General features: G+C 62.9%; 2 protein-coding genes across 2 annotated transcripts in view; both read right to left on the reverse strand.

Moving 5' to 3' along the window:
• Nucleotides 1-2,171: 2,171 nt before the first annotated feature.
• On the reverse strand, nucleotides 2,172-11,488 carry AKNA (AT-hook transcription factor; the record flags this gene model as incomplete). Its single annotated transcript, XM_082009128.1, is given in 24 exon segments — nucleotides 2,172-2,463; nucleotides 2,793-2,955; nucleotides 3,166-3,279; nucleotides 3,722-3,823; nucleotides 3,901-4,045; nucleotides 4,049-4,059; nucleotides 4,232-4,335; nucleotides 4,543-4,716; nucleotides 5,112-5,298; nucleotides 5,517-5,749; nucleotides 5,981-6,087; nucleotides 6,196-6,403; nucleotides 6,589-6,762; nucleotides 6,848-6,975; nucleotides 7,103-7,265; nucleotides 7,370-7,470; nucleotides 7,579-7,638; nucleotides 7,722-7,972; nucleotides 8,021-8,213; nucleotides 8,745-8,819; nucleotides 9,376-10,355; nucleotides 10,490-10,663; nucleotides 10,666-10,755; nucleotides 11,470-11,488. Coding segments are annotated over 24 exon segments (4,248 nt in total).
• A 5,826-nt stretch (nucleotides 11,489-17,314) lies between these two features.
• Nucleotides 17,315-26,859, reverse strand: part of WHRN (whirlin) — a gene marked incomplete at its 5' end in the record, with an annotated part of 54,760 nt that continues 45,215 nt past the window's right edge. The window contains 5 exons of the mRNA XM_082009178.1: nucleotides 17,315-17,539; nucleotides 18,284-18,406; nucleotides 19,084-19,262; nucleotides 21,849-22,446; nucleotides 22,847-22,918. Coding sequence (XP_081865304.1) covers nucleotides 17,357-17,539; nucleotides 18,284-18,406; nucleotides 19,084-19,262; nucleotides 21,849-22,446; nucleotides 22,847-22,918 — 1,155 coding nt within the window. The 3' untranslated portion in view covers nucleotides 17,315-17,356. The remainder of the gene's footprint in view (nucleotides 17,540-18,283; nucleotides 18,407-19,083; nucleotides 19,263-21,848; nucleotides 22,447-22,846; nucleotides 22,919-26,859) is intronic.

Here is a 26,859-nt window from a genome sequence, read left to right on the forward strand (position 1 = left end):
CCCCGTCTGTTCCTTGCCCATAAAGTTAAATATATATTTTTAGGGCAAAGGCTGTATCATTGCACTGATATTTGTTGGTTCCTCCTTGGTCCTCCCACCCTCTTTGAGTCCTTCTTGGTTTAGCAATGCAAACGCTTCAGAATCTTGTATGTTCGACATTATTTTTTTTTCTGTTACAGTTATTTATATAAAAAATAATTTATCAAAAAGGAAAACTTAAAAAAAAAAAATCTAGTCTGTCTTGGAACTTGTTTACCTTGAAATTACTGGAATCTAAGTGTTTGAAAGTGTTGAAGCACAAACATGTATCATCTCTGTATATCTGTTCTTCTGTACTAAAGCACTCGAGTGACTAAATAAAAGCGATCTCCATCCCTAGTGCAACCGGGGCTGTGCCGTGCCGCTTGCTCGGGGGCCAGGCAGGTGGGGGAGAGGCTTGGGGAAATATTCTCACCAAAGCCCAGATGCCTCCAAGGGAGGAATCCTCGTGCGGTGATGCCAAAACTCGCGCGAGAAAGAGCCTCGAAAAGGAAGAAAAACCCACAAGCCAACCGACCGCATTTATTTCGTTCAAAAATAGGCGATTATCTTCGTACAAAATAGCATCCAAATGGCTCTGCTGGTTATTACAAAATAGGAGATACAGAAAGAACCCATCATCTTTGCTCCTGGCTATTGCATTTGGGATAAATACGGCTGCACGCTCCCCGCGCGCCCCGGCTGGGCTGGGGGGGTCGCAGCTTCCAGTGCGGCTCACGGGTACGAGCAGATGCAACCAAATACGCACAAATCCTCTTTAGAATCCCCCCCCCACGTGCCCCCAGCCCACCCCTCTCCCCCAAAGGGCAGGGGCAGCCCCACTCCCAGCCCCTCCTCGGGCTGGTTGCGGGATCCCGGCTGAGCGGCTTTGCAAGCGCTGGGGGAGGTCCTGACCTGAGTAACTCACCGGGGGTGTCAGTGATTCCCCCCCAAAACGCGGGGTTTCGTACAAAAAAGAAATTTCAAAAATAAATAAGTTTTGACACGGGCACTTTAGGTAGGTCCTACACATAAACAGCTGGGTGGGCAGGGTCACTGCGGGCAGAGATGCTCAGGGAGGGAGGGGGGGGTTTTGGTCAGACCCATCCTGGAGGAATGGGGTGCAGGTCCCACGTGGGACCCCCAGTGCGGGCGGGTGCAGCCAGTGGGGCCTCCTGGGGTTTGTGGGGTGCAGAGCACCCACCTCCAAGGCACCTTGCCCTCTCCAAGGGCAGCTCCGACCACAGCCATTTTGCCAAAAAAATAGGCATTATCTCCTTAGAAAGCCAGGCTGGGGGGACAGGGGCTCTGCGGACCCTCTCGGGGCCAGATCCTGCCCCTGCCTCGGTCTCAGGGGCTGCCCAGATCCCCTGGGAATCCCAAGGAAAACCCCAAATCCTTCTTTTTTTTCTGCCCGGCTGACACCGCGGGCAGCCACACCCAGGGATGGCCACCCCCCCCTCCCCAAATGCCCTAAGGTTTATGCTGGAAATTAAACCCAGAACATATGTATCTATATATAGATACATATACATACGTGCACACACGTTATATGTCATCCATCAACCCTAAAAGAGTGATTTAGCTGCTTACTAGCTACCTTGGAGAAAAAAACCCAAAATTCACATAAAAACACAAAAAGAAGAGCTTTCCCAGGGAGGACCCAGCTGAGTTCAAGTCCAAGGGCAGAGCAGAGAGCTCGAGCCCGGAGGGTGCCTGAAGGTGGGGGAAAGGGTTAACAGGGGATCGCAGGGATTTCTGCCCACACAGGCACGGAGGTAAACACAGCTGCCAACCGGGGCTCGCCCTGTGTTGCAGTAGGACCTACACAAGGTCGGAGCACCCCCAGAAGTAATCAGCGTGGGGTGGCATCTGCCTTGGGGGACACGGGGCCACCCCGGGGTGCCGCGGGACGGTGCGGCTCGGGGGGGACCTCTGCCCACGTCCTGCCCCGCTCCTGCAGCTTGGCTGGTCCGGAAAATGGACAGACAGACGGACAAGCGGGACGGGGGCAGGAGCCGGTGCAGGACCCCGCAGAGACGCCGCCGGCCCCGGTGCCCCCAGATCCGGCAGGGAGCATCCAGTGCGGGGATGCTGCCGGGGGGACCGTCCCCCTCCTCCTGCCCGGCAGGTGCCGGCAGGACGCGGCGCCCTCAGAAGAGGCAGGAGCCCCGCAGGCCCCGCGCTCGGCCCAGCTCGGCGGCCAGTGCCCGGCCCATGCGGGAGGCGGTGAGCCTCACGCTCTGGGCAGCCTCCACCGCCCGGCTCAGCGACCGGTTCAGCTCCTCCAGCTCCTCCAGCGCCAGGCAGCGGCGGTGGGCAGCGGCGTGCGGCCGGGGCGGGCGCTCTGCCCGCCGGGGCCCCGCGGCGTGTCGGAGGGGGACCCCGGCTGGGGGGACCCCGGCTGGGGCTGGGGCTGAGGTAGGTACCGCTGGGGAGCAGTAGCTGGGAGGAAGAAGAGGACACGGGCTGGATGCTCCGTGGGCTGTGACCCCCGGGGGTGCTCTGCCTCCACTCCGCCCTGTTTTTCATCGCTCTCCCCCATCTCGGCCATCTCCAACCCCCAGCACCCATCTCCCTCTGCTCACCCCCACGCAGACCCCCCCAAAGGAGCCGGGGGCTGCGTGACCCCGCTCCCAGCTGGCTGCCGCCCGGGTACCTGGGCTCGGGGGGCAGACCAGCGCGTCCCTGGGGTGGGCACAGCCCCTCCCGGCTTCACCCTCCTCCCCCGGGAGACGCTGACCTCCCCCCCGGGCCCCCCAGAGCATCCTTACAGCACGGAGGACGCGCAAGGCACGAGGGGGACGGGCGCGAGGCAGCCGATGGCGGCGGTGGCAGCGGGGCTGGCCGCCAAGTACCAAAGTCCGGGCTGCTCCGGCTTCTCGGCGCGGGGACCGACGCGGGAGCCTGGGGGGGACGTGCCACCGGGGCCAGGCGCTGCAGCGGGGAGGAAGGTGGTTAGATGTCCCCGGGGGTGTTAGATGTCCCCGGGGGGGCGGCGGGCGGCGGCACCACCAGCTGTCCCTCCTGTCCCCAGGCAGCGTGCCAGCGCCGTGCCCGGGGCCGAGGGTCGGTCCTTGTCCCCCCGCCGCCCAACCCCTGCGAGGGGACGAGCCGTGCTAAGCACGTGCCGCCCCCATCACCCACCGTCCCTGCCGCCGGGTGCCGGGGCACCCATGGGTGCCTGGCACGCGGGGCAGCGCGTCCTCCTCGGGGTGCTGTGCCGGGGCTGCCTCGCAGCATCGCCCGCCCAGGAGCCGGCTGCGGAGAGAGGAGCGAGCGTGGCCGGGAACGGCCCCACGCAGGGCAAGCGCGGGCGGCCGGGAAGGAGCTCAGCGGAGCCGCAGCGGGGAGGCTGGGACGGAGGGCGAGGGCCTTGCCCTGCAAGGGGCTCTGGGGAGCGGGGGGTCTGGGGAGTGCTCTGCGTGCATTCAGCTCGGTTCCAGGCAGCCGCAGGACACGGCAGAGCCGGCTCCGTGCTGTCACCCGGGACCGGGTGGCTCTTTAGCTGAAGGACAGGGCTGGGCACAGGTTCCCCGGCTCCCGGCGACACCGGCGGCTGCAGCCAGCAGCAGGGAGTGGGGCGGGTGGCCCAGGGTGGGGGTCTGCCCAAGGGGCAGCAGGGAGAGCCCCAGGCTGTGGGGAGTGGGCTCATATTAGGGAAGCGCAGAAGGGGCTGGGGGCTGCTCCCAGGGCCACTCACCCGATGGCGTCCCACTCCTGTGGCACCGGGGGCACCCCACGGTGCCCGGCTCTTCTCGGGGTGCCGGGGCAGAGTGCAGTGTCCCCGCCTGATACCGTGTCCCTGCCGAAACCCAACCCATGTTGGGGACCCCAACATGGGGGCAGCCGCCCTCGGGACCGACCGCTGCTGGCACCCACCTGTGTACTGTCCCCGAAACATCACAGCACTGGGGGGGCTCCCAGGGCTCTTCCGTGGGGATGGGGTGGCCCAGGGCCTGGTGGGCAAGGGGTCCGACTCAGACGCTGCGGCGGAGGAGAGGAAAGTGGGGTGGGATCCGGTGAGTCAGTGCCCCAGATCTGCAGGATCTGGCCCTGGCTGAGCGCTGCTGGGTCCCCCGGGACCTGCCCAGGCCACGAGGTCCAGCAGCCCCACCAGCACCCTGCTCCATTTGGGGAAGGGACGGTGGCGTGTGGGCAGGAGCGGGTCCCGCTCTCCCCTCCATCCCCGCCCTGGCAGGGTCCCACTTACTGAGGTCCAGCTCCGGCCTGTCCCGCGGCAGCGATGCCGACCTCCCCCTCCTCGCGGGTGCGACCCTGGGGGCCACCCTGCCCCGCGCCGGGGGACTTGGCTCCCTGCAGAGTGGCCAGAGCTGCCATCACCACCCAGACCCCTCAGCGTCCCCTCAGGCACCCCCGAGCCACAGCCCCGGCGCAACCAGGCTGCCGGTGCTCCCCGGCTCAACCTCCCGGTCACAGCACAGGACGAGCTGGGGCTGAGGGTGTCCCCCCACCCATGGGACACAGTGCTGCCCCCCCCCCCAGCTCCCTCCTGCCACCTACCCCGAGGGTGCAGCATCCTTGGGGGACAATGGCCCGCTGGCCACCGGCTGCCTCCTGGCCAGGGCGGCACGCGGGGCGGCTTTTCCCTCTGGATAGCTGCGGGAGCGGTGCAGGCTCTCCTCCAGCCGCCGCCGCAGCCGCCACACCTCGTCCCGCAGCGCCCGGATGGCCTGACTGCCGCAGGACAGATGCCACAGTGAGGGGCGCCTGCAGCCAGCGAGGCTCCCAACAATGCTGTCTGGCTGCTGGGGGACCTGGGGGGGAGCAGCCCTCTCCCCCCCAGACCTCACGCCTGTCCCCACCCCCACTGGCAGGGACCCAGTAGCTCATGCTGTGATGCTCCCCAAAACCAAGCCTGGGGCTTGTCTGGGCTGGGGTCCAGTCTCAGCCAGCCCACATGTGTCATGAGCTTGGGGGACTCAGCGCCAGCTAGGTCCTTGCTCTCCGAGAAGAGAAAACCTGCTGCTGCCCAGCAGAAGATGCTGGTGCCTTTGGGACTTTGCTTGGTGGGGTCCTTGTATCACCCAGGGGGGGTTCAGCCAGGTTTGGGGGGTTACATAGCCACTCACTCGCGCTCCAGACGGGAGCCCAGCAGGTCACAGTGAGCCGGGCCGAGGGACGGTGGGTCGGGGGACAGTGGGATGGGGGACAGTGGGTCGGGGGCCGGCGGGGGGCTGGCTGGGCCCCTGACCATGGCGGAGAGGTGGCCGCCGGCGCTGGCACAGCTCCTGCCTTCTGCCTCCGAGTCTGTGTGAGCTGGGGGGGGACACGGTGAGCAGAGGTTGGTGGCGTGGGACGTGGGGGTGTCCCCCCACAGGAGAGCAGAGTCAGCGGGTGGGAGGCACCCCCAGGCCAGCACCCCAAGGGGGCTGGGGGAATACCATAAACCAGAGCCTCTTCCACCCACAGGGCCAGGGCCCCCACAAATCTCTCTCCCCGGGGAGACGCCCTTCCCCGAAATGCTGCCTACTCACCGCCGTCGCCATCAGGTCCCGCCTCGCTGCCCGCGCTCTCGGCCCAGCGGGGGGGTGAGCTGCTCTGTGAGGGGGTGCTGGGGGGCAGGCGAGGGTCCCCCGTGCCACCCTGCCCGCCCGTGGGGTAGATGCCCATCAGTGTTGTCTCGGAGGGAAGCGGGGTCACCTCTCTCTTCCGCAGAGGACAGAGGGTCGAGGGGATGGGGATGGAGGGTCTCAGCAAGCCGGAGGTCCTGAGGACGGGGTGGGTCATGCAGGCAGCCCCCACGGCTCATTCCCCGGTTGGGGGTCACCCGGCACATCTCCAACACCCCCAGAAGCCTGTCCCTGCTCCTCATGTCCTCTCCACCTCTTTCCCCATCCCTGTTTCCCTTCGATGGCCCAAGTCCCCCTCAGACAGAGCCGACAGCCCATGTCCCCGAATCCCCACCTCCCCGGGCGAGGGCAGGGAGCCAGAGCCGTACCCGGTGCCGGGGGGCCGGTGCTCGGGGGTGTGCACGGGGGGTGACACTCTGCTGGCCTCCGAGCCCACGAAGCCGCTGTCTGTCTCCGGTGACACAATGCGCTGCTCCTGCAGATGCATCGGGGAGAGCAGGATTGGTGCCAAGCACACCCGGGAACCCTCCGGCAGGGTCTGGGGGTGCTGGCAGATGGGGACCCGCGGTCCCAGGGTACTTGCCTTGCGGGGCCGGTGCTGGGCGGCAGCACTGCCCGCCCCACTGCTGCAGCGGGACAGGGGTGCCCGCGGTGGCTCGGGGAGCCCCAGGAGGGGCTTGGCTGCGGATGGAGGCTCTTCAGCAGTGGCGACGGACAAGTGGCCCCCCATCCCCCCTGGCCATGGGGGCTCCCCGAGGGGCAGCGGCGTGGCTCTTCTCTCTGGGGGATGCCTGTGGGGAGAGGACGCAGCATGAGCCATGGGGCAGAGAAACCCCAAACGTGGGGAAATGCCCTGGTGCAGCCATGGAGGCTGTTAACTCTGAAGCCTATCAACACCAGTGATGTAAAACTTGAGACCTGACATAAAACCTCCCACTCGCCCTGCCTGGGGGACCTGTGCTCCCACAACACTTACAAGGCGGAGGTCTCGAGGTCGTCCCCCTCCTCTAGTGACCATGTTCTGCAGGGGACCTTGCTGAGGCCACCGTCCCCTGCCGCAGGGCCATCTGCCTCCTCTTGGGACCCGGTCCCTGCCAGGCTCAGCTGCTCCAGGCTCAGTGACTCCGGCAAGGACTTGAAGTGCTTGTACCTGGGGGGAAGCCACAGGCAGGAGTTGATTTTGGGGAGCCGCTCCCTGCCCATGTCCCCCCACGCCCCACGGTGAGGGCACTCACTGCGCCAGCAGGTCACCGAAATCCTCCTCCACTCGGAGCTGCTTGTGCCCGAGGGGCCAGGGCAGCCCCTCACCCACCACCTCGCTGTCCCCCGCTGTCCCTCGGGGACCCTCCATCAGCACGGGGGTCTGCAGGGCACAGCCAAAGGGGGTCAGAGAAGCCTGACCCGCACCCCAGCCGCAGCAGGGTGCCCCACCCCAGCATCTTTGCACCCCTCAGCCCCATCCATCCCCCCTGCAGCCTCACCCAGCTCACCTGGGGGCATGGGGAACGGGGGGCCGGCGGCGGGGAAGGGGCTGGGGGGCAGATGGGCTGGGCCGGGCGCTGTGGGGGGAGCTGCTGCCCGGCCCCCGGCTCCAGCCGCTCCTTCAGCTCCTCCAGGCGCAGCCCCAGGCGGAAAATCTCCCCTTCCACCGCGCTGCAAGACAGCGACCATCAGCGCTGGGGAGACACCGAACCCCGCGGCAGTGGGGCCGGCAGCACCGGGGTCTGGGGTCTCGCTGGTGGGGGTCAAGCACCTACCGGTGGGGATCGAAGTCCCCCGAGGCCCCCGGGTGCTGCTGCCGGGCGCGCAGGTAGGCTCGCTCCAGCGCGTCCTGCGCGTCCTTCAGCTTCCGAAACCTCTGCGGCACAGCGGGGATGTCCCAGCCCGCCAGCTCGGGCCCCGGCCCCGCCACCCCCGGCCCCCCGGCGCAGCCCCGGGGTGGGGGGCCGGGAAGGGGCTGACGCACCTGGAGCTGCTCCCGGGGCGTGGGGCTCCCCGCCTGGACGCAGCCTTCCAAGGACTCGACCTGGCCGGAGGGAAGGATCTGAGCCCCCCGCGCCCCCCCGCGCCGCTGCGGCCCCCCCGCCCGCCCCCCCGGCCGGGGCTTGCCTGCGCCTGCAGCGCGCGCGTCTGTCCCACCAGCGTCCGTGTCAGCGGGGACTCCGCGCAGCGGCACGGCCCCGGGCAGGCGGGGCAGGGGGACGGAGGCCGGGGTGATCCCCGCCGCTGTGATGGCCCCGGTGCTGGAGCTGCAAGAAAACATGAAGACAAGGTGATGCTGGGACCCCCCCGCAGCACCGGTCCCCCCACCGTGGGGAAGCCACGGGTGTGGGGTCTGGGCTTAACCCCCCTGACCAAAACTGGAGAGGAGGACGATGAGCCGGATGGCGAACCATGGTTCTACCCACCTCCAGCCGGTGAGGACGGCAGTGCCGGGGCCGTGGCTGTGCTGAAAGCTGCCGTCCTGGCCGGCGGGATGCTGAGGGCCCTCACGTGGCTGCTGGTGCCCACGGTGCCCACAGTGCCCACGGTGCCCACGGTGCCCACGGTGCCCACGGCGAGGCTGTGGCTGGGCTGCGGCGGGTCAGCGTACAGGCTCACCTGGGGGCAGGGAGGGGGGCTTCAGGCACCCACCCCACATCCCAACCCCAGCGCTGCCCACCCCGAAGCACCCATCCCCACGGGGACAGCAGGCAGGTGTGGGTAAAGGCCGGGGGCACAGCCTGGGCAGGGGGGCACAGCCAGACGCCAGCCCTGCCTCAGTTTCCCCACGCATGCAGCGGTGCAGGGCGGGATGCGGCGAGGGCGACACGGGGACGTGCTTCCGCCTGCTGCCCTGCCATGTTGGCAACGCGCCCTGCAGCCACCCCCGCCATTTCGGGACCGATTCGGCTCAGCCACCTCCCTGGCGCAGAGGGGAGCCCGCCGGCGGGGGGGACACGGCAGCTGCCCGCTTTGCTGCGGGTGCTGCAGCAGCCTCAGCCGCCCCTCCCCGGGCTGGGCTTGCTCAACCGCAGCTCCCTGGGAGGAGGAAGAGCTGGGCCAGGGGAGGAAGACACCCCAAGTAACCCTGGGGAGGGGGGAGCAGAGCAGAGTCCCCCCGCCCGCAGCCGCCTCGGCCCCAGCACCCACCCTGGCACCCAGGCGCAGTTGGTCAATGGTGTTCTCGGCCTCGGCGTACTTCGTCAGCAGCTTGTGGTAGTCGTCCTGCAGAGAGGGGACGCGCAGCGAGTGGCAGCACCTGGCGTGGGGACGGGGGCTTGGGGCACGCCTGAGGGGTGGGTGGCGAAGGGGGACGTGGCACGGAGGGAGGCATCCCTGCGTGGGGATGGTGGGGCCAGGGAGAGTCTCTCCCATGGGTGGGGGACAACCTGGGGTGCAGAAACCCACCCCCCAAAGCACCCAGCCCGCCTGGTGCAGAGGTGGCCCCCATTTCTCTCCGTGGGGGAGAGCCTCCCTCACCTCCCCGGGGCTGGGGGGGTACCCCAGGGGACAAGCGGCCAGGGGCGACGAGCATCGGGGGGTGTGCAAGCATCCTGGGGGTACGCGAGCACCCTGAGCACCCCTGCCTCCAGCCCCAGCACTGCCTGCACCCCTGCCTGGGCCTTCCCTCCTTGCCACCCCCGTGCAGGGCTGGGGAGGGGTGACCAGCCCCAAACCCCCCAGTAGTGCAGGGCCGGCTCACGGGAATGGTGACGTGGCCCCACCCCAGAGACCCTCCCAGTAAGGTCCCTCTGGCTGAACTGGGGGAGCTGGGTGTTACCTGGAGCTGCTGCACCAGCTCGGTGGCTTGCCGGGGGGACCTGAACTCCTGCGGCAGCCCCGCGGTGGTGGGGGGCTGCGCGGGCACCCCCTCCCCGCTGCTCAGCAGCACCTCCCGGACGATTTCAGCTGGGGACTTGAAGCCGAAGGGGCCGTCGGGGGCCCTGGGACGGGGGGGCAGGGCTCGGCCCCGCGGCGGCCGGTAGCTCTGGTCGAACTTCACCCGCGCCTCCACCTTGGAGAGGTCGGGCAGGGGGTGGTTGAGCCGCCCTCGGCCGTGCCGGGTGCCATCGGCCGTGCTGGTGCCCGTTCCTGTGGGACCCCTCGCCTCCTTGCCACCCGTGTGCCGCTGCCGGGGGCTCGGGGACCGTGACTGCCGGCCGGGCTTGGGGGGCAGCACTGTGGGCGCCGCTTTCTTGGCCACCCGGGAGCCATTATGCAGCTGGGGCGCAGGGGGGGTCCCAGCGCCCCAGGGCTCCCCAGCGGCTGCCAAGCCAGCGGTGCCAGGGGCCGGCAGCCCCGTCCCAGCCGGCTGGGGCTCGGTGCCGAGCTCGCTGCCAGTGACATCGCAGAGCTCATCGGTGGAGAGGCGCAGCAGGAGGCTCTGGCTCGGGCTCCGGCCCTGCCCGTGCCCCCCGCCGGCAGCCCCCACCGTGCCCCAGCCCCGGTGCTGGCGGGACGGGGTGGCGGGGCCAGGGCTGGCGTCCGACAACCCTGAGGTGTCGCCGCCGTCCGTGCTGCAGCCGCGGGGCTGGGAGAGAGCCCGGCCGCTCTGCAACGCCTCGGGGCTGCCACTGGACCCCGAGCCCCACCGGCCCTCATAGGAGAGTTCGGGGTAGGGCTCCCCGTCGCTCTCTGCCCCCCAGGGCCCCTCGTCCCCCCTGGAGCTGCCCCGCTCCTCGTCCTCCTCTGCCAGGTCCGGCTGCGGGTGCCAGCGACCCTCCGCCGCCGGGGACCCCTCCTCCAGGCCCTCGCTGTCGCCTGTAAAACACCAGCGCCGTGGGGCTGCTGCCAGCCAGCCCGTGCCCCCGGCCCCCTCGCAGCCCCCCTCGGCTTCAGCAGCTCTTGGGACCCCCCCGTGAGGGTTTTTGGGCAGTGGGGAGTGGACAACTCACCCCATGGTGGGCTCCTGGCATCTTCCCCCCGGCCGATGACCCCATCCTCATCCATCCGCCTTTCAAAGTCGTCTTCCTCCTCCTCCTCCTCTCCCTCCCAGCGCGTCAGCTCTGTTTGTGTCCAGCGCAGCCATGGTGCCGGGCTGGCCATGGCCCGCGGGCACGGCGTCCCGTCACTTGCGCCGCTTCATGGCCCAGTGGCGGTGGCGGCGGCAGGCTGGGGACCTCCTTGCCACGAATGTAGGTCACATCATCGCCGCTGCATCCTGGCAGGGGCCGAGGGAGAGGGTGGGATGCTCAGTGGGATAAGTGGGTTCTGATCGAGCTGTCACCCCCCTGCTGCTGGGGCTTCCCCTGTCCCCCAGACCCTGAGGACAAGAGCAACCCCCATGACAGGGGGTGACACCCTCAGCCCATTCCCCCCTCCATCCCACTAGGAAGCCAGAGTCGCCGCATCTTCCACGGCCACGATGGTCCCCAGAGCTCCCTGTGGGGAAGGAGCCCCCCAGGGCCACCCCAAAAGGTTTTTCTGCCCCCAGGGTGGGCACTGGGGGATGCCCAGCCCATGCTGGCACCCTCCAGACATCACCCTGCTTGGGCAGCCACAGCCTGGGGACCACCAGCGGTGCCATCATGGCACAGGACAGTGCTGCGGGAGGCAGACGCACGCCGAGCCCCCCCCAGCTCTTGCGGGCTGACAGCGAGACAGATCACAGCAGAGGCCTGGCACACTCACTCCACCGATGACCTAAAAGCAGGGACTTGCTCTCGCCCCGCTCCTCAGTGTGCCAGGGTTCCCAGAGCCGCAGCGGCAACTCGAGAGATGCCGGATGCTGAGAACCCAACCATGGGGCGGGCAGCAAGAAAGGTCACAGGGTTTTCCCGGCAACGTCCCCTCGGCTAGATATGAGCCCCCCACAACCTAATTTTGGCCGTGGGGTGCTGGAGGCGGCACCTGCCCACGTGCCGGTGGCCGGTACCGGAGCACCGCGCCGGCATCACCACCGACCACCCAGCGGCATCCCCAACTCAACACCAGAGCACGGAGCCCCACGAGGGATGCGCTCTAACCTGCGCCAACATCCCCGCGACACCCCCATCACCACGACACCATTGGGGGTCCCCCAAGCAAGCGTCCCTCCCAGCACCCCAAAACCTGCCTGTGGGGCAGCCAGGCTTTTGCAGAAGTAGGAAACGATGCTCGGGCACTTCCTGCAAGTTTGCAGGCGGCCGCAAGTTTTTTAACCCCATCAGCCCCTGCGCAGCGGGGGCTGAACCCTCCTCCCAGGCCGCTTTTCATCAAAACCTTTGTTTTTTCAGCCAATTGGGAGTAAAACGGTTGAAGCAAAATGGAGGGGGCAGGGGGAGTCCCTGGGACTATCAGCAGCTGCAGCCTCCAAAAGACGTCAGGATGAGGATCTTCGAGGACAAGCAGCTCCAAAACTCAGCCATACAGCCCCAAAATTCAGCCAGGAGGCTTTGCCCATATCCCGGATTTCCAAGGAGGGGGGGGTCCACCCGGCCTCCACACCAAGATGCTGCTCGTAGCCCCACGGACGCCGTGGCTGTAACCAGGCACCACAGCGAGTCCTGGCACATTTACAGGCAGGCAATTAATCCGGCTCGTTACTGTGTAATTAGAGGCACACGGAGGAGAGCTTGCACAAGGTCCTGACTGCTAACGAAACCACAGCACGGTCCCTGGGGTGGCTGCATTTAGCCGGAGGGTGCCGCGGTGATTTTGGGGTCCTGCTGGCTCGGGGATGGCGGTGATGAGCATATGGCCCCCACATGCTCCGGGGAAAGCCCTCTAACCCACTCCAAAGTCTCAGATCCGCAAATTCCCTGGTTTAAATCCTGCTGTTAAGCAGGGTTTTGGGGGTTGTTTTCTGGTGCCACCCGGCATCCAGGTCCTCAGGCATCATCTTTCGTGAAAAAGAAATTGAAAAGCCTCAGCTAGAAAATGTCTTTTATCCTTGCACCAGCAGCAGCGTGCTCCCAGCCCTGCTGCATCCGTGGGGCTCTCCGGGCAAGGAGCAAACCCCGAAGCATCTCTTAAGGTCTTGCAAACCTCCTGGGGTGTTTGCACGAGGCTTTTCCCCCGAATGTCGGCTGGGCAGCTTCATTCCTCGCACCTGGAGGTGCTCCGTGGTTTCTCCTGCCGCTGGGGAGGATGGAGCTGCCCATGGGATGCTTCAGGCTCTGTGGCTTCTCAATGCAGCTGAAGAGCGATTTTGGCTTTAGCCCCTCTCTGAGTGGGGATGTTTCCAGCCCCGAGCCCTTGCCTGCATCCTGGCCCGGAGAAGCGTCCCACCAAAGTGCCCCCCGACCCGCCTCCAACCCCACAGCATCCCCAAGAGACGAGGAGCCCCAACACCAGCCCGGGGGGGGTCCCAGCAGGTGGGCGGTGGGTGAAAGGAGCCTGCAGGTCCTGTTGTCTCGGGGCAAAGAGGGTTAAAACGTTTCCTTCTGGGTTTTGGCAGGCTGGTGCCTGGATCACGCCTGACCTGCACCCCATCGGCTGTCACCCCGTTTCTGAGCAGCATCCCCCGGGCTGCGCCACCCACAGCAGCCACAGTCTGCCAGATCTGCTTGCAAACCCAGCCACATTTATCACATTCCCAGAAAGTCCCTCCGCAAACGGCCATGGTGGTAAGAGAGAAAAACCCTGGATTTTTTTTCCCCTTTAAGTGAGTTGCTCGCAGTTATGGTAGCACAGAAAGGCTTGAAAAAATGATGTGGCTACATACTCAGGAACCACAAAGCAAATGCAAACAGTCCCGAGTGTGTGTGTGTGTACATATATATATTTATTCTTGCTCTTTGAAAGCCTGGATTTTGCAACAGGGCAATCGGACAAAGAGCTAAAAAGATATTTAAAAGCCTCAGCTAGAAAATTACTTTTACCCTTGAACTCTGCTCTGCCGGAGACCCTCAGCCCCTTTCCTCCTCCCTCCGCCTCTCGGCCCAGGCCGTCCTGAATTGTGCCTTGGGGGCGGAGGTGCTCAGATGAGGTGGGGGATGCTCAGGGCAGTGATGAGTGCTGCCAGGTCTCTGCTTGGCCAGCAGGCAGGAGGGATTGCCTCTGCCTGTCTCTGTCCTCGGCCCCTTATCTCTCATCCCCTTTGCAGGCAGCTTCACCCTCCGCCACACTGATCCTGTCCCTGTCCTGTAAAGCCCCGTGGGATAGGGAGGTGCAGGGCTGAGACCGCCCAACTCATTGCACGTGTGAGGCAGAGGAACAGCAGCAGAGTCAAGGCCGAGGCCCTGTCACCGCTCCTGGGTTTATCGGTGGTGACAGCGGTGGAGACGCTGCATCCCCCGCCCCAGGGCTCGCTCAGTCGCATGGCGATGGCGGCGGGGGGGACAGTGCTGCTGTCGCTCTGCCTTCGCTGCCTCGTCAACCCTGGGCAGCGCGGGCGGGCTGGGGGGGCTCTAACCCCCCACCTCCGTCTCCTCGGCACAAAGGCGATGTCCCCTGCGCGATGGGGAATAACCATCACTGTGCCCCAAAGTAAAATACCCATCCCTTGCCCAGGAGGGGGGTTAAAGCCGTGCCTGGCTGGGACGCTGTGGGGGCTTTAACCCCTCTTCCAGGCAAGGGATGGGTATTTTATTTTCCTAAAACACCAGCTTCAAACCCAAACTCAGCTTCAGAGAGCACCCCATCTCCCAGGCACCCGCATCCCTGCAGGGACCTACACCCCAGCACCTCGAGAGGGCAAACAGGCAGTGCCAGCAGCCGGGAACCCCCCGATCGCAGGGTTTTTGGCTAAAAAGTTCTGCAGAGGGGCACTGCCTGTGCATGCACTGTATAAAATATACATATTTTTCTGCCTGAGTGTCTAAAAAGAGAGATTAAAAGCAAGAAGGAGCCGATGTCTGGTCTCCATGACCTGCAGGGGAGGGATGGGGAGGGACAGGGAGGGATGGGTTTTGGGAGAGTGGGTCTCTCCCAGCCTCCCCGCGCTCCCCGTCCCCCCTCAGCTCGCCCTTTTGCCCGAGCCCCTGGCAGGAGCGGCACGTCGGCGCTGCCGTCCTGAGCATCTCTTTTGAGGGGGTTTGAAGAAGGTCAGAACAACAGCCTCGGGCTGAAACTTGGCAAGGGGTGTCTGCACTCCAGGAGGGAGGAATTCCTGGTTTAGAAACCCTTTTTTTAAGCCCACAGAGTCTCGTTTTATGAGCATGAAAGAGGGCAGAGGAGCGGAAACGCTGCTTTCTTAGTTTGAGCTATTTCCCATTAAAACAAGGGAGAAACCATTGTAGCGAGGAAGAGCCTGAGAAACCCTCCTCATCCTCTGAAAGCACACACGCCCGTTACTACACCGTCGCTCTAAAGCCCATGTGTCCCCCCCAGTTCTTCTGCCTGGAGGGGCCACGTCCCCCACCAGGCTCCTCCACGCTGGGGTACCGAAACCTCACGGAAACAACATCTCTCCATCCCTTGCACCGAAGCGAAGCCCCATGGCGGGACAGGGAGCTGCTCCCGCGGCCACTTTCCCACCTCCTCCCCGGCACAGGAGCCCGCCCGTCCCTGACGCAGGGCCCTGTCCTCCCTGGGGACAGCGTCGTCCCCAGGGCCTGCCCCGGAAAGCTGTGGGCGTACACGCCGGGGCCGAACGCAGGGAGCCGGGGGCTGCTGGTGGCCGTAATGCCTGTAAGGGCGGCCTTAATCCCGTCTGGAGAGAGCTGCCAGCGCGGCAGGGCCGGTGCCACAGAGATCCCTTCTTAGCAGGGGACATGGGAGGGCAGCCGGGGCCCCGAGCAGCCGGGAGCGGGTGGTGGGGATAACCCGCGACGGCTTGGGTTTGGGGAAGCCGTGCATCGCCTGCTGCGCTCTCGGGGAGCCCGAGAGCAGCCCCGCCTGCGTCGTTTCGAAGGGGTGCTGCAGAGCACGGGAAACCCGTGACACCCGGCTAGCACCCGCGACCCGGCTGCAAGGGACCGAGTGCGCTCACAGCTGACCTTTAAATAAAACAAGGAACTGAGGCTGAAGGCAGCCCTCGCAACTTCCTCGGAGGAGCCGCAGGCAGTGGCGCAGCCTCGTGTCCCACAACCTCCGCGCAAGCCCTGGGCTTGGCTTTGTGCCGCCCTTCGTGGCCATGGCCACGGCCACGCCGGCCTGACGAAACCCTCCCGAAATTCTCGGGCCGCACACAAGCCGGGCGGCAGGTTTGGCCGCGGGTGGGGAAGAACCGCCGGAATAAGAAAAGTTATGACAAGTTTCCCCAGGGCCACGAAGGCTCGTGGGGCGGCGTGGGGCGGCGTGGGCAGGACGGGGGTTGGCGAGAAGCGGGGCAGAGGCGTGTCCCGCAGCCCCCGGTGCGTCTCCCCGGCTGTGGGGACGCGGTGGGGCAGGGGTTCCCCCCCTTCGCTCGGGGGTTCCCCCTCTCCGCCCGGGGACGCTGACTGGCTCCCAGCTGCGAGCCAGCCCTGCCAGAGCCGGGCTCAGCAGAGACAGGGGGGACCGGATGCGGCCCCCGGGACGGGGCCAGCCCGCGGGCCCCCAGCTGTGCATCCAGCTGTGCAGGCAGCGGTGCCCCCGGGGCCCTCTCTTTCCCTGCGGCTTGCAGTGAGCAGCCTCGCCGCGCAGCGCTGGCCCCGCGCCCTGAGCCGGCCCCGGCCCCGGCCCCGGCCCCCCCCGGGGCACAGCTGGGGGAGAGGCACATCTGGCCGGGGGGAACCGCTGGAGGGCCCCCCCCCACGAATGCAACAGCTGCCCCGCGAGCGCCCCGCGGCTGCCCACCTGCAGGGAGGGCCCGGCCAGCCCCTCCTCGTCCGGTGCTGGGTGGCTCTGCACGGCGACCCCGGTCCCGGCCCGGCCCGGCCCGGCCCGGCCCGGCCCGGCTCAGCTCGACCCGGCCCGGCTCAGCCCAGCCCCGGCCGCCGCCTCCCGGCCCGGCCCCGCCGGACAATAGCGCGGCCCGCCGGCGGCGGGGGGCGGAGCCTACACCCTCATTAGCATCCCCCGCCGCTTCCCCGCCAATCTGCGCCCGCCGCCCCGCGGAGAGCGGAAGGTCGTTAGCATAAACCCAACCTTCCGGCGTATTTACATAGCCCGCGGCTGGTGACCTATCAGATCCGCGGCGGATGGTTCTCATTATCATAATTTATGCAGAGCGGGCACCCCCTGGCGGGGCGGCGCAATGCCGCGCGCTGCTCCTCCCGGGGCCGGCGATGGGGCCGGGGAGGGGGCACTTGTGCCCCGCCGTGACGCCCACCGCCAGCGCACCCCCGCCTGCTCCCCATCTCCCCGTCCCACCCCCAGCCGCAGCCTTTTTCTAACCCGATAGATTTATTGAAAAATTAAAAGCACAAGCTCTGTACATATAAATACGACGACGTTGCCAGCAATTTACAAGGTCTCCGGTTGCGCTCTCTGCATCCCCCTCCCGTGGCCCACGCCACCCGTCTGAGCACGGGGGCCAGCACCCGCGGGAGCCGCGACCACCCGAAAACCCCTCCAGCTTGAGCCACGGGCCCACCTCGCTCTGTGTGTGGCACTCAAATGGCAGTGGGGACACCCAGACCTCTGCCGTCCTCCCACCCCGCTCCTCAGCCTGGCCGAGGGGGTGAAGGTGTTCCCAAAGGGCAGCCCCCTCCCCCCCCCGAGAGGACAGGGATGAAGACTTTAAGGGATGTGCACTAACTTCTGCCCGTTCTCAGCCTGCCCAACCCAGGTGGTGAGAGTCTGCGGTGGGTGGGTGGGTGGGATATCTGGGGACGAGATGGGGGGTGTCCATGCGTGTGGGGTGGCACAGCAGGCAAGGGCTCTGCGTGCTGGGATGCTACTTTCACGCCTCAGCGCATCCCTGTTCAGTTGCTCCCCTGCCCCAAACCACGCTCCCAAAACCCCCGTTTGGGTTCCTAAAGGGCGACGTTGAATTCTGTAACCAGGAAATCAATGTAGTCCTTTTCCTTCAGCTTAAAAGCTTCAGCAATGATACGAGCGGCTTCCCGATGCTCTTTCCCCCGTAGCCCCGTGCCGTTCACCTCCAAAATGACGTGGCCCACCTTCAGCTTCCCGCAGTTGTGTGCCGAGCCTCCACGCTGCAGGAGAGAGGTGGTCAGCTCCTGCTTCCACCACCCCCCTTGGCTCAAACCCAGGGATGAAATACAGGCAGTTTTGAGAAAACGTGAAAGATTTCGTTTCCGTCATGTTCACCCTGACCCAGCAAACACTGGGTCAGGGTGAACATGACGGAAACGAAATCTTTTACATTTCGGAAAGAGGGGATGAATTTGGCTTCCATCCTGCTTGCTCCTGGAGCACAGCTGGAGTGGCCAAGAATAACCGAGGCGCAGTCAGTGCTGCCTTTCCTTTGCTGTGAATAACTTGAATTTTGCCCCAAGTAAACAGCAGAGGAAACGGTGTGGGGAGAGAGCTCCCCAGGGCTCATTTCCCCAGCTATCATCCACCACTCCCCTCCCCAACCCTCTATCTGAGCAGAAAAAGGGAGTTTCCAGACATCTGGAGACACCAGCCAAGCTCGTGGGGCTGCCCAGATCCCCTCTGAAATGTCTGCAGGAAATCCTTGGCTCCCATGACAGGCTTTGTGGTACGGGAACATCCGCAGGACACGAATGCAATCCTCAGCAACGCCCGCCCCCCCCCCCCCCAGCAAAACGATGCCTCTGATGTCCGTGGAGATGCAGGGGAAAAGAACACCTCCAAAATCCCCCTGGGGCAGGGCTGCCACTGTGCTCTGGCTGTGGCTGAAGGGCTTTCCTGATGCCCAAGGAGGAGAGGGATGGGATATGCACTGAGTTCTTCCCATTCTCAGCCTGCCCTACCTGGATGGTGACAATGCGGGGCAGCGGCTGCCGAGTGTTTGCTCCGCCCTCGATGGCGATCCCCAAGGTCGGTGCGCTCTTGGACACTCGGATCAGACATGATGTGGGCTCCAGGAGCCCTGGCTGCGGGGAGAGACGGCAGCGCTGCCGAGGGAGGCCGGGCACTGTGCGCCTGCCGCACTCCCTCGGTCGGCAGGTTCACCCACGGCCAGCTTCCATGGGAGAGGGACAGACATGCTGCCTGCAGTTCCTCTCCAACTCCTGACATCCATGGCCATGATCCCGACTGTGTGCAGGTCTGGAAGGGCTCGGGGAGGAGCAGAGCAGCACTCCCAACTGCCTGGAAACGCCCTCAACGGGTCACCACCAGAAACCCTCCAATTTACTTCCAATACTCAATGCCACCTTCCCTCTCAGGCGACAGGAGACTTCGCTGATGGGACACTGTCCCCTGCGGATGTCCCCTCAGAGCCAGGAACTCTGCCACGTCCCAGGTAGCTGCTTGCTGGAGCTGGGAACTGGATTTACCCAGGAGGGGGTGAATCGACCTTACATTGCCCCTCTCAGCTGCTCCTGGCTCCCATCCCCACAGCTCAGCCCACCAGCCAGCTGACTCGGCCATTAAACAAGAGAACAAATAACCCATCAAAGCACAAAAGCGGGGTTGCTGCCTGCAGGCAGAAGGAGCTGAACCTGACGGCTGGATCAGGCGGCAAGGAGGAGCACTGCCCCTCGGCAGCCCCGGGTGCCCACCTCCCATGAACGGCAGCACCCCGAGGCCCCTGGGCACCCAGCCTCACCGGCTTGGAGGCCCCTTCTCTCGCCCCCTCGCTCCTCGCGGCCTCCTTGAGGCTTCGGCTTTTCCCAGGGACCAGCTGCCGGCTCTTGTCCTTGCCGCTCATCTCCACCTCCCCGATGTCCACCCCGCTGTCCTCGCTGAGGGTCTGCCCGCTGTCCGACAGCTGGGAGAGCGTGGAGGCTGGGGAGAGACGAGGGCTGTTAAAGAGGCTGGGCAGCACGCCTCTGCGGCCAGCTGAGCACCCATAGAGCCACGCACCAGAGGGACGACATCTCACCCACTCCCAGGGCTGGGCAGGTTCCCTGGGATTTAGATCTGGAGTTGGAGCGGGGTTCTCCAGCGAACCCCTCCTGAAGAGCAGAGCCGCACACAGGGAGCACCAAGAAACAAGCGGCCTCAAACCCCGGTCCAGGATCCAACCCAGGTCCTGAACTTGGATGGGGGGAGAGGGTGATGAGCTCAGGGATCTTGCTGGAGGTCCCCTTGAGCCAGCCCATGCTCACTACTAGGCTCTGGGAGGAGATGGGGACAGACACGAGCAAAGAGGAGATGCCAGGAAGGAGTTTTCTCCCCTTCAAGGATGAAGACCCTGGGTCCACATGGAGACTCTGCCCCTGGAGACGAGTGTCTGGAACAACGGTGTGACAGCACTTTCAGAGAAGGCTGAAGATCCGGGAAATCGGCTCTGGGACTTGAAGAGTTGGGGGTCACACTGCTGATACCCCTCAGGCAGGATCCAGCCTCCATTCAGTGTCAGAGGCACAGGCACTCCAGCCCCTCACCCATTAACCTGACATGAACTAACTGCAGTGGGAGGATGGAAGACCCTCAGCAAGTTTGTAGATGACACCAGGCTGAGCGGTGCGGCTGACACGCTCGAGGGACGGGATGCCATCCAGAGGGACCTGGACAAGCTCAAGGAATGGGCCCCTGTGAACCTCAGGAGGTTCAAGAATGCCAAGTGCAGGGTCCTGCACCTGGGTCGGGGCAACCCCCGGTATCAGCACAGGCTGGGGATGAAGGGATGGAGAGCAGCCCTGTCGAGAAGGACCTGGGGGTCCTGGTGGGTGAGAAGCTGGACATGAGCCGGCAACGTGTGCTCGCAGCCCAGAAGCCAACCGTGTCCTGGGCTGCCCCCAAAGCTGCGTGGCCAGCAGGGCGAGGGAGGGGATTCTGCCCCTCTGCTCCGCTCTGGGGAGACCCCCCTGCAGTGCTGCGTCCAGCTCTGGAGCCCTCGGCACAGGAGAGACATGGACCTGCTGGAGCGGGGCCAGAGGTGGCCCCAGCAATGCTCCGAGGGCTGGAACAGCTCTGCTGGGAGGACAGGCTGGGAGAGCTGGGGGGGCTCAGCCTGGAGCAGAGAAGGCTCCGGGGAGACCTTAGTGCAGCTGCCAGGACTTAAAGGGGCTTAGGAGAAAGATGGGGACAGACTTTTTAGCAGGGTCTGTAGTGACAGAACAAGGGGTAACAGTTTTAAACTACAAGAGGGGAGATTTAGACTAGATATATGGAAGAAATCTTTCACACTGAGGGTGGTGAAACCTTGGCCCAGGTTGCCCAGGGAAGTGGTAGATGGCCCATCCCTGGAAACACCCCAGGTCAGGTTGGACGGGGCTCTGAGCAACCCGATCGTGCTGAAGATGTCCCTGCTCGCTGCGGGAGGGTTGGACTAGATGGCCTGTAAAGGTCCCTTCCCACCCAAACCGTCCTGCGATTCCACGACAGTGCCGCAGGAGGGCGACAATGCCACTCGCATCGGCTCCCGGGGAGCCTGGCCCCAAATGGGGCACTACGGGGGGCTGACAGGGGCTCGGGGATGCGGTGGGTACCCCCAGCCCCAGTGGGTCTCAGCCGAAGGCAAAGCCCACCCTCCCGGGCACCCTCAGGGCTCCAAGACCAGCCCGCTGGACCAGAGCCATTTGCCGAAGGACCCGTGGAGCCCAGCACGGTCCCCCCCTCACTTCCACTTCTTTTTCCCAGGATATGCTCAGGAGAAATCTGACTCCCAAGTTCTGGGTGGGCACAATCAGACTTTTTTTTTTTCTTCCCCTAAAAATAAAACCACAGAACTGCTTCTTTTTTTCTGTTAAAACTCCACTGGATGCAGATCTCATGAACTAACTCAGCAAAGCCCATACAAGAGAGAAGTCACCATCAACCGCCTGAACAGAGCTGGGTCTTCAAGTAAAGAGCCCGAATTGCACTGGAGACCCAGGGAGGCTTTGCAGGGCGTGCTGCACGCTGCTCTGGCCCTGGGCCTTGCCACCTTTCCAGCCTTGCCAGAACCCAGGGCCGAGGGCTTTGTCTCAGAGATTACCACCACTACTGCTGGTAGCGCCGTGGCAGGCTTTACGTCTTTCCTGGGTTTTCACTTTTTTTGCCATGATGCTGTCAAGCTGTTTTCTGCAACTGAAAATTCATCTTGGGGTGGGGAAAATGCAAACCAACACACTGCTACCAACCATGGCCTCACTGACCCAGGCTCTGTGGCTTTTACCGTACCCTACTGATGCGGAGTTCGAACCAAAACTGCAACATTTGCCTCTGAGGCCCCCCCTGTCATGCGCTGCCAGCCCACATCCCTGCTGGGAAGGGGGAAGCCCTGCAGCCACACCTGGCCCTCAGGTAGAGACCTGATGCAGGTTTTACTCTTCCAACTCCTTCCCCTAGTCCCTGCCCTTGAGGTTGGTCTCTTCTCCCGTTTCTCTCTTGAGGAAGACCCTAGAGAAGGTTTCTTCACCCCGCGGCCGATAACGTGACACCCACCTCTGGCCTGGGGCAAGGGCCTGACTTCATTGACGTCGGGCTCACTGTTGGGTTGATGCACCTCCACCATGATGAAATGCTGGTTGGCCATGGCCTGGGGGCTGCCCTTGTCGGGTGGAGGGGGCGCCGGGTGGGCCGGGGGAGGAGGAGGGGACGGGGAAGGGGGGCTCTGAAGCCCACCGGCTGCAGGGCCATCTGGGAGTGGGCTCTTCAACCTCGTTGGGGACTGGACCCTGGGGAAGGGACCAATGGGGTGTTGGCTGACCAAGGACAGCTGGGCATCCATTTGCCTCCTGGAGCTGTGCAGGGCTGGGGAAATGGTAGCATAGATAGCACTTGGAGCAGACTCCTCAGTGGATGTAGTAGCAGTGGAAGTCAAGCTGACCGTGTCCTTATCAGCGTGACTAGGAGGGGGCGTGGGGTTTCGGGGGGCCATGAAGAAGAGGCCTGACTGAGAGGACTCGGAGGAAGGACGCTTGGGCTTGTCTTTCCCTGGGTTCCTGTGCTGGGCAGTAGAGGGGTCCAGAATCTGAGGCGCTGCAGGAGGAGGTGGAGGCTTGAAGTTGGGTGGTTCATCTGGGAAGGAGGAGAGATCATCCTGCCAGAGCAAGAACAGAGACTTTAGGACGCCATGCTCAGCTGCGAGAACCTCCCCAGGCTCAGAGACACCTGCATCTGCCTTCTCACAGTGACCATGGCAAAATGAGCTGATTTTCATAGAAACACCCTTCTGACCTTATTGGCAAGAAGAATATGACTCACAAATGAGAATGATTAGAGGACAATCTACCCAACTTTTGCTCTGGCTCACACAGATGCTGCTCTTATTCAAACAGCCAAAATCCTTCTTCCTGACTGGTCTGATTAATTTGCTTCAGTGACTGCAGGGACATCCATGGGCAGGTGATGAAGAGCTACAGAAACTGAGGCAAAACTCAGTATCATCAACTTGCCTCCAGCTCCCATCCGAGATGCAGCAGTGTGGTGCAGTGTCTTACCAGGGAGATGTCTGGCAGGGTGTTGATGCTACTCTGGGGGCCATCTCCACCTCCCTCCAATTCTGACGTGTTCTGATAGGGCAAAGAAGGAAGAGAAAACCAGGTCACAGCAGCAAGAAGCAACCACCACAGTGCCAGCATGACAGGGAACGTGCAGAGTGACGCAGGGCATTGCCCAAACCCCCCACACAAGGCCAATTTTTCAACCAAAGGTTTTGGTTTCCTGGGAAGTTCCCTAGAGACTCACACATAAACTCGGTTGGGAAACCAACTCTCCCAAGCTAAGAAGCATACTCAAAGCATGCTGTGAACCCGACCCACTAGGGTAATTCCCTCTGTAGCAGAGGAGCACATTCCTCAACTCAAATCTCAGCTCCTCATGTTTAATCTGGAGAGAGGGAAGGAACCAGCTCTGAAGGCTGCGGGTTCAGTACGTGGATCTTTCACAGGAGAAGGCCAATGAAAAAGTTTAAAATTTCCCTCCCTTGCAAACCAGAGCAGTCAGTCTCAGATGCAAACAGAAACCACTGCCACTGCCTTCCCTTTATGAGTCAAAATGTCATTAGAAAATGTCACAACACAGCTCTGAACACCTCACAGCTCCAGAAATCAAGAAGGGCTTCGGGAATCTGCTAGTCTGCCTGCGCAGGGGCAGCTGTCAGTCACGACGGACCCAAGGAGAGGATGTAGGTACAGTGAAGCACAGCGAACAGGCACCCTGGCTAAGTAACTGCAGGGACGGCAGAGCTGAGGGCGTGCAGTGGAGACGGGGTGCAGAGCACTGCCCTGGCAAGCCATGCCTGGCCCGGCACTGGACGAGCCTGAATCCAGCTGGTCCTGAGCCTAGCCCAGAGCAATGCCTCTGCTGCTGGCTTTGCCCCAGGTGGGCACCAGGTACTCTCCTGGGGGATGCTCTGCCGGCGGTGCACAGCTCCAGCTCCGCCTGGCTCCCCTGCAAGGCCTTGTAAGAGCAAATCCAGACTCAGCCCGCCAGTAACTCCTGACCTGGGGAGCTGCTGCTGCTGCTCAGAAAGGGTGTACTTTGTTTCTGTCACGTTCACAGGGATGTTTGTTCATTTGTGCTGGAATGGGCAGGGTACAGTTTGTGTTTAACTGCGTGTTATTTATTGCAGGGTAAACAACTGATTAGTTGAAATGCTGGTGCATCTGCATTTCCCCCATCTGGTGGAGGCTGCTGCTGTGCCTGTAAGATGTTAGCATCCCAAAATAGACACAAAAGACAATTAAGAGCGTTAGAGAAGCAACAGAAACATCGATGGAAAATGCTTTTATCTCTGTGGCTTCAGAAGGAACCCTGGAGAATGAAAACTAAAAGAAATGGCTTGTTCAGAGAGAGACAGGTAGAGTATTAGCTTGGGAAACCACTCCTTCCTCTGACAAAGGCTGATTTCATCATCAATGAATCCAAGGTAAAGGCAGGTGGCTTTTGAAAGAGAAACTTCCATTACCTCTTCTTGCGTTACCGTCCATGCGGCAAGCCAGGGCAGAAGACAGATTTGGCTGAAATACAGTGCAGTAGCAACAGGAAGATCAGGCTTCAGCCAGCCCTGGCGTGCCGCAGGGCTGTGCGAATCCAAGCACTGGCATGAAGGGTGGGCGATACCATACGCCTGAGGCTGGAGGAAGAGACAGGTAGGGCTATTTCAAAAGCAACCTGCCTTCATATTGATTAAAATGATCATGAATGGCTCTGGGCTATGCACACATTAGCAGCAGGACTTCAGATTTGACCGAAGTGTCAATGAGTCTAAAAGCTCGAGTGCCATCGTGTCCCTGCGTGACGCCAAGGAGCAGAGATGCTCAGCCAGACAAAACGCAGCGCTGGGTAAACTGCACCAACCTGCACCAGCGCGCTGGCCGCAGAGCTCCCTCCTTTTGCCGTCATTTCCTCTGAGAAAGCTGTTCTCCAGAAAAATGCCCAAGTATCACCCTCCCCCTGCACCAGCCTGCCCAGAGCCTTTAATCTAGCCAAACGGCTGCATGCACCAGGAAAGCAGCCAAGGCAGAGATGGTGGCATTTCAGCATCAGCCTGGCTGTGTTTGGGAAGATCTCAGCTGTGTCCCTGCCTCTGCACTCTCCGGCCCTGCCTCTGCCAGTCTCAACCTGCCTCCGAGAGTTCACTGAGCTGCTGGCAAACGCACGAGGACCAGACCCTCCCCACCCTGATGTGACCGGAAGCAGCCTGCTGTCAAACAGCCATGGTTATATTGCTACTTGGAGTCTGCCTGATACCCCCCCTCAAATCCGCCAGTGCCATCGCCCCCAGTCCTGCCACCAGACTCTATGCCCATCACCACGACACGCGCCCATCACGTCCCACGTCCCAGCCCAGGGAAGGTGGGGTCCCCTCCTAGCTAGGACCAGTCTGCACCCAGACTTGAATCCTCCTGGCAAAGGGAGGGCGGGCACAGCCAGCTGCACCCAGCACCCTCCCTGCCAGCCCAGGGAGACAGCCCCAAGCCCACTGCCCACCCGGAACAGCCAGGGACACTAACACTGCTCATCATCTTCAGGGCGTTTTTTTTTTCTGCTGAAGCGTGGAGATCTGCCTTTCCCCAAGCTTAGTACTTTGGGGGCAAAAGCAATTAAATAGAAATTGCTCTGGGCTATAAAATGTAATGGCTTTTAAGCTGAGCACATTTGCTTTCAGGAATTGGCTATTTTAAGACTGTGCTTTCCTGGATTTCCCTTGAAAGACCTATCGAAGCCACATGCCACTGCTCTGAAAAAGAATATTTATCGAGGACGCTGCTCCCTCCTACCAATTCTCTGCTCCTTTACCCCATCTATTTTCAAGTTACTTATAGAAACTGGAAGCCAGGCAAGGCCCTTCCAGCCCCTCTGCAGGGTGCAGCTAGGAAACCTTTGTCCTTCCTATCTTGCACGGAGCCCACGGCAGGAGTGATGGAGCTGGAGTGCATCTTTCAGACAAGCAGCCAGTTTCCATTCGCAGATTAAGTGGTGGAGAAACTGCCACCTCCCTGGGGAATACAACCCAACCTTTAATTAACCTCACAGCTCCAAATGAGTCCCTTATTTTCCAGTTACTGCTAACGAGAGCTTTGCAGAGCTACTCAGCCTGACTCCCGCAGGGTTTAAATTTTGAACAACAGTGCCAGTCTGAGACTAAGCCCAGCTTTCCTCCTCTCTCGCCTTCCCTCTCCCACCCCAGAACACATCCACAGGACTGGAGGAGCCCCAGAGCCCCAGGCCCTGCCTCAGCCTGAGCACAGACCTCTCTGACTTTGGGGGCTCCATGGGTGACACAACGACACCCACACGGTGGCTTCACTCTGTCCTCATTGCCTGAAAGGACGGTGCCAAGCACATGGGAGCCCTCTACATGGGGTGTCTGTGCCTGTCCTGGGGCAGAGGACCGCGGGGAGCTGCAGCAGCTCTGTGATGGGAGGACAGAGGCAGGATGGTGCCGGACCCACGCCTGGCCGGCTCGGTCCCAACAGCACCATTGCAAGCACGAGCGGTGCCACAGAGCCAGAGCGACGTGGCTCATGGCTCCCATGCTCAGGCCAGAGCCTCTGACTGCGGGTGCCTGTGCCCCTGGCTTGGCGACTCCTGGCAGCCACTGCCTGCTCCGTGCCTCAGTTTCCCTGTCTGTCACACAGCTGCAATGCTCTTCTGGGACAAAACACAGAGGTCCCTGCTGGCACGGGGAGCAGTGGTAGTCTCCTGCAGGTGCTGCTGGCCCTGACACTGTGAGGCAGGGAGCTGGAAGAGGTCCCGCATTTCTCTGCTCTTGTTCTACTCTCTCTCTGGGGACACAGAGATCAGCTGCCAAGGAGGCTGCAGACTCTTGTGCTTGAGATTCACTTTCCAGAGAGAGGAACAGCTCAGGACTCCACAGTGCCACCCTCTCCTTACTCATACTCCTTGTCAAACAGAGACCAAGGACAGACAGGCTAGCAACTCAAGTGGGTTACTGCACTGGGCCCAATCCTGCAGCTTCAGGGAGCTGGGAGCAAGTCAGCACATG

This window comes from Phaethon aethereus (genome assembly GCF_964289735.1).
Source record: "Phaethon aethereus genome assembly, chromosome: 20".
Taxonomy (NCBI): domain Eukaryota; kingdom Metazoa; phylum Chordata; class Aves; order Phaethontiformes; family Phaethontidae; genus Phaethon; species Phaethon aethereus.